General features: G+C 33.0%; 1 protein-coding gene across 1 annotated transcript; it reads left to right on the top strand.

Annotated features, from left to right (window-relative positions):
* The first annotated feature begins 340 nt into the window (after window positions 1-340).
* Window positions 341-1533, top strand: LOC108483555 (cytochrome b5-like). The gene is made up of 4 exons (XM_017787012.2): window positions 341-615; window positions 965-1031; window positions 1106-1346; window positions 1442-1533. The coding sequence occupies exons 1-4, from the start codon at window positions 529-531 to the stop codon at window positions 1530-1532; spliced, it is 486 nt and encodes a 161-aa protein (XP_017642501.1). The 5' UTR covers window positions 341-528; the 3' UTR covers window position 1533.
* The last annotated feature ends 9975 nt before the right edge of the window (window positions 1534-11508 follow it).

The following is an 11508-nucleotide window of genomic DNA, read 5'->3' as shown; positions in this document are numbered from 1 at the left end:
AATATTTTGAAACTTTCCATGGTTAAAACGATTAGTGGAATTTACCTTTTGTTTTTCTCAAGGCATAAAAGGTGAATTATTAATGTATTAAAAAATTATATAAAATGTTGATAATAAAGATATGATATTCTTTTATTTTGTGAAGTAGCTGAAGCAGAAGGACACCAATAAACAAATCAACAAAAACAAAACAGATGAAGTAGAATCAAAGTGGTTAAAAACTATGGACATTTATGAAGTAATGGATTCAAGAATAAAAAATTTGACGAAAAGGAAAAATGATAAATTTCTCAGGAAGGAACGAAAACTAATAAACCCTTTACCCATCCTAGTCGGTCAATTAGATGCCTCTCTTTGTTTCATCCCCCAACCCTTTTTCTTTTCAACTATAAATATATTTGAAGGCCTTTTGTTGATCTTGCGGGCAGGCAGGCTCTTGATTTCCTCAGCTACCTTTCTTTCCATAGCTTCAAATTTTAGGACTTTTCCTATTTTGGCTTAGCAATTTGTTGAAGAAAGAAAACAAAAATGGGTTCAGAATCAAAGATACACACTTTTGAAGAGGTTGCAAAGCATAACAAGGACAAAGATTGCTGGCTAATTATTTCAGGGAAGGTCAGGGATCTTTGTTTGTTTTTATTTGATTAGTGTTTTTGATAGCTTTATTTTGTTTGATTGAATTGTGAGTGTCTTGGTTCACCTTTAACCCAGTCAAAATCAGAAGTGGAAGTTTGTGCAACTCTTGATGCCTCTAATATGGTTGTGCTGCTTTAGTTTTCAATCTATGTTTATCCAAACTGAAACTATTTCATTTTTATAATATACGATGATATTCACCCTAGATTTGAACAATTCGCTAGTAAGTAATGACCTGGAAAATACTAGTTTTGAACAATTTGATGGATGTGAAGTAATGACAAATATACAAAGAAAATACTCTAAAAACAGATTTGGGTGTATGTAGGTGTATGATGTAACACCATTTATGGCTGATCATCCCGGAGGCGGTGAAGTATTGCTGTCGGCAACTGGTAATCATTTTTACAACATATTCAAGTTGGTTGATATAGTGGAGTAGTAAAACTAATGAAGGGTGTATTGACAGGGAAGGATGGCACAAATGATTTTGAAGATATAGGGCACAGTGAGGATGCAAGAGAAATGATGGAAAAGTACTACATTGGGGAGATTGATGCAGAAACTGTTCCGCAAAAGCGCACCTACATTCCCCCACAGCAAATGTCCAACGATCCTGCCTCTGAATTCTTCATTAAGATCCTACAATTTCTAGTTCCTCTTTTGCTTCTCGGCTTGGCTATTTCACTTCGTAACTACACTAAGAAAGAGTAGGTGGTTCCACCTGTTTTCAGGGTCTCAATTGCTATGTTTGTCTTTCATTTTCCCTTTTTTACTCTCTTGTATTTCTTGTCCAAAATTATAGATATTGCGCAACTTTGGAGCCCCGTCCGCCGGGACACAACCATAATGTTTCATTTCTCTTGGGATTTATAAACACCACCATCTTTCTTTAAATTATTATATAATTTTCAATTATGATTTTAATACAAATTAAATGTGAACCATGGCTATAGTAAATCAAATTTGTGTCAGTACTGGATTGGAGGTAGTGTAGTCCGCAACCAGAGATGAGTTAAGCCTTAGACATAAGTTTCATGGATTTCAACTCATCTAGTCTACCTCATAGAGCGATAAGGGGGATATTGGATCCTTTTTTTTTTATTTAAATTTTTAACGATTCTTTTATATTAATTTTTTCTCAATTTTTAAACTTATTTTGATAAAATAAATTTTATTTTATTTAACAAAACTCTAAAGTTTTTTCATAAATATTCAAAATTCAATTTTTAAGCAGATAAAAATAATTAATAATATTTATATGATATTTTCTAAAAATATTTTTATATAAAACTTTTAAATTAATTCACTATTTAATTTTATATTATAATTCAATATAAAATAATTATAAAATTTTTTAATTTAAATTATCTAAACTTTCGATGCTCAATTTTTCCAAACCATTCCTTGCAAGGAAGGTAGTAAGACATGAGAGGTAGGCTAAAACACCTGGGTAGAATCACGTAATCGATCTCTAAACATTTCTCTTGCAGTATGGCGCATTGACTATAATTATAGGTTGTACCTATCTGCCACAATAGGGACCATTGGGCTGTATATTCATATGTTATATTAAATAAGCATTTTTGATATTATATTATTATTGTCAGTACTTCTGTACATGATTCTTGTATACTGACATACTCTTAAGTCAGGAACACGGTACCTTTAAAATCAAGTCTTCATCCTTTTAATTTTATTAAAATTTTAATTCCTTTAACTATTCGTTTAATTGTTCCGATTCTTTTCAACTTTTAAATTTATATTTTTTAAAAATTATCAATATTTATTAATTTTACTAATGTGACGTACATATATTAATAACTAGTTAATCTTAAAAAAATTAAAAAGTTTTTATTTTTTAATTTTAAAGAATTAATTAATTGCGAATGTCGTAATGCTCATGTATGCCATGTTAAAAATGTTAAAATTTTCATCTATTTTAAGATGATTTGATAAATAATATAAATTTAAAAATTTAAAAAATAAATAAATGAAGAACTACAATGACTTTTTTATAAAATAGAAAGACCAAATAACTCATAACCTATCCATTTTATCTGGATGTAATCCATTCATATACATGTATTTCTTTCAAAAATTTCGTTAAGAATTAATCTCAAATATTATATAAGTTGTGTCGCATAAATCAAAAACTCCACCATCAATAGACTTATTCGCTAAATAAAAGTTTTTGTTAACGTAGATAATACAAAATAATATTTAAATACCAAAATGGTATTATAATGTCAATATTTACTAAAATGGTATGAATTGAATAATGTTGAGGGGTGGAGGGAGATAGTGTAGCAACACCACCATTGTTTTCCCACCCAATTATACCCCCATCATTAGCATATGATTTGTGTTTAAAAATATATATTTAAGTGGTGGAGGGCATACAGATGGCAACACCAATGTCTGAGTTTGAAAAAAAACCCGATAAGAATACAAGCTATACACGGTCTTTTAGAAAATAATAAATTTATGGGAAGGAGAGTTGGTGTCAAGTGGCAAGTAGGGGAGAAGGACTAGTGAGTGGCAACACCATTTTTGCACATTGGTTGCCTACGACGGACACAACCACTTAGCCATGGGTGGTTTTCACCCTCGAAAATTCTGTTTCAGCTCCATTTTTTATTTCACTTAAGGTATATATAATCATTCTTTCACACAAATGGACGAGGCTTGTGTTGGAAAAAAAATTTGATTTTGTAGAAAGGGTGTTGGGAAGAAAGGAAGAATGTTTTTTTTTTTTTTGAGTTTGAATGTTAATTTTTTTATTTTTTAATTTACTTTACAAATGGTTCCATTCTGTTGATTTTCTTGAGATTTTGGTTTTGTGAAAAAGGTGTTTGAAAGAAAGGAAGTAGGTATATTTTTGCTTTTTAGATGTAAATAACAGATGGTTCCATTGTGTTTATTTTTTTAAGAGTTTTTTTTAGCACCCCCGAAGGTTCGCCGATGGATGCTATGAATGATGTTTTGGATGAGGGTAACAATGACCACCATGAGCACCCTCAATGCCAATGCTGGTCACCACAATGGTTTACCCCTTAGATGACACCATTGAACCATCAATTTTAGCACATGTAACATTATATTTATTGCACAGGGTTTGTAATTGTAATTTAAATTTTCACATTTGTATTAATTAAATTATAGTAAATTAAGTTTTAAATCTTTTTAATTTTTAATGATAATGCTATTAATTCAACAAAGATTACAACTCAAAACACAACTTTTGACTTAATTTTTTTGAACAACTTTTGATTTTTTTGAAAACAATATAACGCCAAAGTGGTGTTTAAAGATGTAATATAATTGTGTTGTTACTAAAATATAAGTATGAAAATTCCATCATAATCATAAAAATTTTAATTCAAGTTTGAACATGGAGTACATTAATTCATATTCCACCCGATCAAGACGATTGTCCAATATGGTAGGTTCAATACGGGCATTTAGTCCAGTTATGACCAATTGTTCTGCACACGCCACTAAGTTTAGGGTCAGTTTTTTCCCTCATGTCCATTTCATTACAAATCCTAGAAATTTGTGGGCCACCTTTCGGCTTCTTATGTAACCTGTAACACCCCTCACCCGTATCCAACACTGGGACAGGGCTTGAGGCATTACCAGACTTAAACATTCATAAACATATAAAACCAGGTCACCAAATTTTGCCCAAAATTAAAACTTTTAGAACATATTCTATCGTCCCTTAATCAGGCCATCGAGGCCTACAACTTACATTAAGGTGGTCCGGGACAAAACCGAAAACATTCGGTAAACTTTAGGCAACTTAATAAATATCTAGCTTTGAAGTGCCACACGCCCGTATAGGTGGGCCGTATGGACTCACACGCCCGTGTGTCTTGAGGCACGCCCATGCCTTTAGCCCGTAAGCAACACTGACTTTTAAACACGACCATGGCACACGCCCATGCTGCCTGTCCGTGTTCAATATTGACTTTGGGACACCGCTATGGGACACGCCCGTGTGACCCACCCGTGTCCTATACTAATTCAAAATTTTAAATGCATGGGACACACGGCCATAGCACACAACCATGGAAGGGAACCGTGTGTCACACACGCCCTAGACACACGCCCGTGTGTCCAACCATGTGGACCTTAATAGGTTATTTTCTAAGCCTTAAGTCACCCCTTTTTACTCCTTATACCATTATACTATGTTTACAAACTTATAAATTAAACATCCATGTTCAGGGTATTATCAACTTATTACCATATCACACATTTATTCCATAGCCATGACCACCTCAAATGGTCCTAAGGCATTCACCATGTATATATATGTTATATGCTTCTTATACATAGTGAGCAAGCATAATCACATACCCACATCACAAGACATATACATATATCATGGATGAATAGGCTTACAAGCCAAAATCATTATAAGCCACATATCATGGCCACATACAACAAATCATTATAAGCCAATACATTTGGCTAATCACAACGACATCGATCATAGAAAAACTAAGCCCTTATACATGCCACTCACTTGAACACGTTTAGCATATACATGTCAATACTCCAAGGGTAAAGGCTTGATAGTGTGATGCTGCCTCCGACGATCTCCAACCCCGAGCTGACCTATCAAAACTAAAAGAAATGGAAAGGGGGTGTAAGCTTTACGCTTAGTAAGTCCATATGAAAATAATAAGCATTATAATAACATGTTTTCTTAGGTAAAACAACTATAATTATGCTTTTATTCATATTTTGGTCAAGCTGTCTACTCGAGTTATAGTCGATAAATCATTTATAACTCGAGCTACAGAATTCCAAATTAATATCCGTTAATTTTCCCAAAAACTAGACTCATATATCTTCTTATCATAAAATTTTTAGAATTTTTGGTCTATCCAATAAGTATATTTTATTATTCAAAGTATCCCCTATTTTTCTATTTGACAGCTTCCACCTTTCTTCACTAAAATTTATTTATCTCCTAGTACGAGACCCGTATAATGTTTCCGTCTCTTTATCCTGAATTTATACTCATTAAGGATTTCATTCATATGAATTTTAACTCATAATTATTCTTGTACAATTTCTAGTGATTTTCCAAAGTTGAGACAGAGGAGTCTAGAATCACTCCGACTCTGTCTCACAAGAATTCAAATATCTTATGATACAGAATTCTTTTGCTTACACCGTTTCCTTTATGTGAAACTAGACTCATTAAGATTTAATTCCATGTTTTATTTAGTCTTTAATTAAATTTCCATGATTTTTAGTGGATTTTCAAAGTCGAACCAATGCTGCTATACCAAATTTGTCTTAGTGCAACAAGATAATAACCATCACAATTTGTCATAGAAATTATTCTCATAAATATCATTCATTCATTTGCACCATCGTCATAAGTCCATTTTATTTCACATGTCAAGCACGTGTTCGTGGGTTTCGAGTACTTACCTGTGCTATCATTTAGCAGTGTACTCGTCCAAACATGATAACTCACATGCATCATAATATTATCATATAACATTCATTATGTATCATGGCAAGAGCCTTTTATTTCCTTTCTCATATTAATCTCGTTGAATTTTTCGGAATCTCGATGGATATTCCATTCATCGTCAATTCATACAAGTGATCATTTTATATGCGCACTCCCGCGAACCTCACATCTTACGGCAGGATTACCAGTCCAGGCTAAATTCCTCTTAATATAAACTCATGGTGTGATGTCGGGATTACCAGTCCAGGCTAAATCCCTTGTAATGACAAGCACTCTCAATGAGCTCGGATCTGAATTACCAGTCCAGGCTAAATTCAGACCTTAATCAGATTCCCCGTCCGAGCTAAATCCGTTTACACATATTCTTCGGGAGGCTCGATCACTTAAGGAACACCCGTCTGGACTAGATCCTTTCTATATTTGAGAGCAATGGATTACCCGTCCGAGCTAAATCTTTTTCTGCAACACATGCAGGATCTCAAGTCATGTAAGCCATGGTTTATCCATCGAATTTCCCTTTTTATTCAACCGAGATTTTTCTCTTTTCATCAAGTATCTCATTATGCATAGCTGCTCATGCCATTTACATCTAATTCAGCACATTTCCATGTTTATTTAGACATTAGTCCATAAGATAAACATGGTATTACATATAATTATAATTTGGCATTTGTTACAATATATAATCTTCATATAAACTAAATAAATATCCATCACCCAATGTTAACATATAAATTTAAGTTCAAGTATGAACAATAATAATATCATTGCATTATCATTGACATATGAACTTACCTCGGTTTCGAGTACGACTATTTATTTCGAGTTTGTGCTTAACCTTGTTCAACCACGTTCTAAGTCCGAATCTTGTTTTCCTTGATCTATAATATCACGTTTAGCCTACTAATTAGTCACATTATTCATAGGGGTCCAAAAATCATATTTTTACAAATTTTCATTTTGACCCCTAAACTTTTGCATATTTTCACTTTTGCCCCAATGCTCGGAAATTAAACTTCATCCTATTTTCTTATGTTTTATGACATTCTGATCATTTTTCATAACTATGACAGCCCCAAATTTCCACTAAATCACCCATTTATGACCAATTTTACAACTTTTACAAAACGGTCCTTTCGGACATTTTCATCGAAAACCGCTTAGTAAAAGTCGTTTATTAAACACCCAACACTCATTTTCTACCATTATACATCAAAATTCATGCATATTACTCATGGGTAAATTTTTAAACATAAACCCTAGCTCAAAATAATGGTAGAAATAGCTAGAACATGTTACCGGGATTTCAAAAATGTAAAGAACTTTAAAAACGGGGCTCGGGATCACTTACAAATGAGCTTGGAAGCTTGAACCAAACCCTAACCATGGAATCCATGGGGGTTTCGGCTGGAACATGGAGAAGATGACCAAATTTTGGCTATTTTGGCTTTTAAATTCATTTAATTATTAGTTTACCAAAATGCCCCTAACTTAAAAATATTTTATTACACCCATTTCACGTCTATTATTTTCCAACAATTAACTAATGGTCTAATTACCATTTAAGTACCTCCCATTTAATATTTCATAACAATTGGACACCTCTAACATGTAGAACTCAACTTTTGCACTTTTTATAATTTAGTCCTTTTGACCAAATTGAGTGCCCAAACGTCGAAATTTTAGAACGAAATTTTCGCGAAATCATTTTGTGAAATCGTAGGCCATAAAAATATAATAAAAATAAATTTTCTTACGTGGGATTTGTGGTCCCAAAACCACTGTTCCGACTAGGCCCTAATTCGGGATGTTACATAACCCCTTGTCTGGGAAAAGCTTGAAAGTCGATGAAGTCATTTCCCATGTAGAAAAATCACACAATACGGGGAACTCATTTCCTCAAATGCATAATGTGCTCTCGAGAGTGTACACTTCATCAATATATTGTTCAGCATTGATCGAGGTGCGAGCATAAGATGCAACGACGTGCGAATAGGGGTAACGACGTTTCTAGAACTTCCCGCAATAGCGTCGTCTATTTTGGATATCAACTCTGTAGGACCTAGGTGGGATACCGAGTCGATGGCTGAGAACTCCATAACTCGAAAAGTTTCTAACTATCAAGAATATATTTCTACATTCATTGACCTCGATCTCTGATGGTTCACATCCATTGCGTTTCTGACCTCCTCGACAAACACTTGTCCCACCTCCATCTGGTTTACTTGTTTCAGCCTTATTCTTGACATCAAAGTTATCAACCTGTAGAACGTAGTTAAGAAGACAGATGAAATTGGACGATGTCGTGTTCATTTCAACACGGAGTTAATCACTTCTACTAGGTTGGTGGTCATATGACCATATCGACATCCGTCATTAAAACTTTGAGCCCATTATCACGGCTACATGATACCCAACTACTCTCAGAAAGGAGTATTCATTTCACCTTGCATGTCACCCTCAAGTTTGGTTAGCTTTTCCTGAAACGGTGTTGTTCTAGTTCATACGCTGAGTATGTATTCTGAAAAGACAAGTTTTATTTTTGAATTAATTTATGGAAGTATTAAGAACATTTAAAAAAATATGTTGAAACTTAATTTTACCCATGTTCACAACTTGTTTCCGCCAATTTGCATTCTTGTAGTCTCAGTGGAAGTTAGCTGCGATTTGTCGAATGCAGTAAATGGATCTCCACAGAATATTGAAACGCCTAATCGTGACAATTAGTCCCTTCAATCTATCGGATATGATGCAAATATTGCCGTCCTTCACAATATAAGTCAACAAGTTCATCAGAAAGAATTTTCATGATTTTGTGTTCTCTTACTCCACAATGACAAACTCTACTAAGAGCAAGTTCCGATTCCCGTCTTGAGCAACTGCAATAAGTAGGATATGTGTATATTTTTCGTATAGTTAGGTCCCATCAACCTGCATAAATGATTTGTAGTAGGGAAATGTTTTCACGTATGGATCAAATGTCCAGAACATCTAGTGGAAAAATTTTCTTCTCAATTGTAGTTGGTCGTTCGGACCGTAATAAGGTCAACACAATGAGAATCCTTGGCATGTACTCCGACATAGCAGTTATCCACCCCTTTAGCTCATTATACGACGCATCCTAATCTCCTTACAATTGCTTTATGGCCATCTGTTTAGTTATTCATGCTTTCCGGTATAACACTCGGTACTGAAATCGTTCTTGCATTAGTATCAATATAGGAATGGTCGGCATGTCCTTCACTATTGGCATAATGCAATTGCAGATATTTTGTATATTAAGTTTGCAGTGATTTTGCGTCATACGTGTAGAAGTGCATGTGTGGGGCCCAACCAATTTTTGCATCTCCCACATTTGCAACCTCTGGATAAATGCTACTCCTACCTGCCAATTGTACTTTTCTACTAACCTCCAACACTCCCAATATATAATGTCGATTTAGATAGCAACTATACCTCTTAATAGTAAATATGCAATCTCCATTAGTTATGAAATTTTGACCTACAAGCAACTCCTCACATTCAGGTTTTGCAGTCAATCGGTGAGCAGGTAGTATATCAAGGTACTTTGGGAAACTTAGATAAATGCGCCGCATCGGGGTCTACGATCAACATATGGCCCAAGATCATTGCATATCATAATGCCTCTACTCGGGTTATCGACTGAAGACGCGTTAACATTTCCATCGTTATCTGCGTCTTCATCGTCGATATCATCTGAGACCTCGTCTAGATTGGGATCACTATAATCTTCAACCTCGTGATCAGAAGGACCATTATTATCATATCCATCATCACCATCTGCATCAGTCTTAATCACCACCTACATTAGTCTCAATCACCACGAGACGTATTTGTAAATACTGACCCGAGTTAAGGTTCTCAGACGCAAGTGGAGCATTAAGATCAATGTCGATCCCGTGTATAGTTGATCGCCTATCAACGTATGCTTTTGAAACCTATCACATTCCAAAAATCGAGTTGGTAGAAATTGGGTTAATGAACCGAGAGTGATCACATCCGAATTTTTTTAGATGACCTTAGCACATTTGTTAATAAATAAATATCAATTATAGTGATCGAGTAGTGGTGGAGCTATCCTTGATGGAAATTTTGGGTGTTGCTGTTGTTCTTTTTAATTGTCATAAATAAATCCACATATCATATTCTTAGGCTTCCATTTTTTTCAATTAGCACTGCCACGTTGATGACGTGATTGTGACATATGATGAAAAAATATAAAACAAAAATAAAAAATAAAATATATAGAAAAATATTTAAAAATATTTAAAATATAGAAAATTTAAAATTATTATCTCCTCTACAGGTCATGACATGTTGAGGGAAAATGAGAAAAAAAACAATTATTAAAATAAATTAAAATGATAAAATTATAATAATATAGAAAAATATTTTATAATAAAATTAACAGAAACCCTTTTATAGAAATGAAGATTATGCAGTAAAAGGAAAATTAAAAGCAAAGACACACAGAAACTGTAAAGAGATGCATTGTGGGAGGGCTGTGTTTAGGTGGGAAGTGGATTAGTTTGGCAGGCAATGGATTAAAATTTTTTTATAATTTTATAATTTTAATAAGTTTTACATTTCTATATTTTATTAGCATTTTAATAAATTTTAATATTTTTCTATAATATTTTATGTTTTTATTGATTTTAATTATTTTTTATCATTTTTACCACATGTTACAAACATGGCGTGACACATGGTAAAGATAATAACTTTAAAATTGATAATTTTTTTATAAATTTTTTGTATTTTCAGATAATTCTATATGTTTATATTTTATAATATTTTAATAATTTTCTATATTTTTAGTAATTTTAATTTTTTAATAAAATTTAAATATTTTTATAGTTTTTTAATAATTATATATTTATTGAGTTTTATCATTTTTCACCATGTGTCACAATCACGACATGGTACTGTAAAATTAACGGTCAAAGTGTTTTTGATATATTTTGACAGTTCAAATATTTAATTGAGTGCAAAGAAGAAGAAGAAGAAGAAGAAAATTTAATTGCTGTTTTAAAAAAAGTTGAAGAGTTTTTTACTCCCTTAAACCTACTTATTGTTGTTTTTTAGGTAAGATGGAGAAAATATGCGCATTGGAGTAACATTATGATGCTTTTGTGTTTTAATTTGAAGTAAATTAATGGGCTAATGTTACATTTGGTTTGACTCTTTTGATGGAATAATGTTGAATTAGACTCACAGAAGTATTTAGATTTAGTTATTGAACAAGTTATGTTAAAAAAAAAAATCAAGAATTTATTTTTAATCCAACTCAAACTTGAATACCACATGTGCCATTTGACACATCGCCATGCAAGCTACCAACTTTGAAACCA

This window comes from Gossypium arboreum, chromosome 1 (genome assembly GCF_025698485.1).
Source record: "Gossypium arboreum isolate Shixiya-1 chromosome 1, ASM2569848v2, whole genome shotgun sequence".
NCBI lineage: Eukaryota > Viridiplantae > Streptophyta > Magnoliopsida > Malvales > Malvaceae > Gossypium > Gossypium arboreum.
Note: the sequence above shows the minus strand (reverse complement) of the source record. Positions and strands in the feature narration are given on the sequence as shown.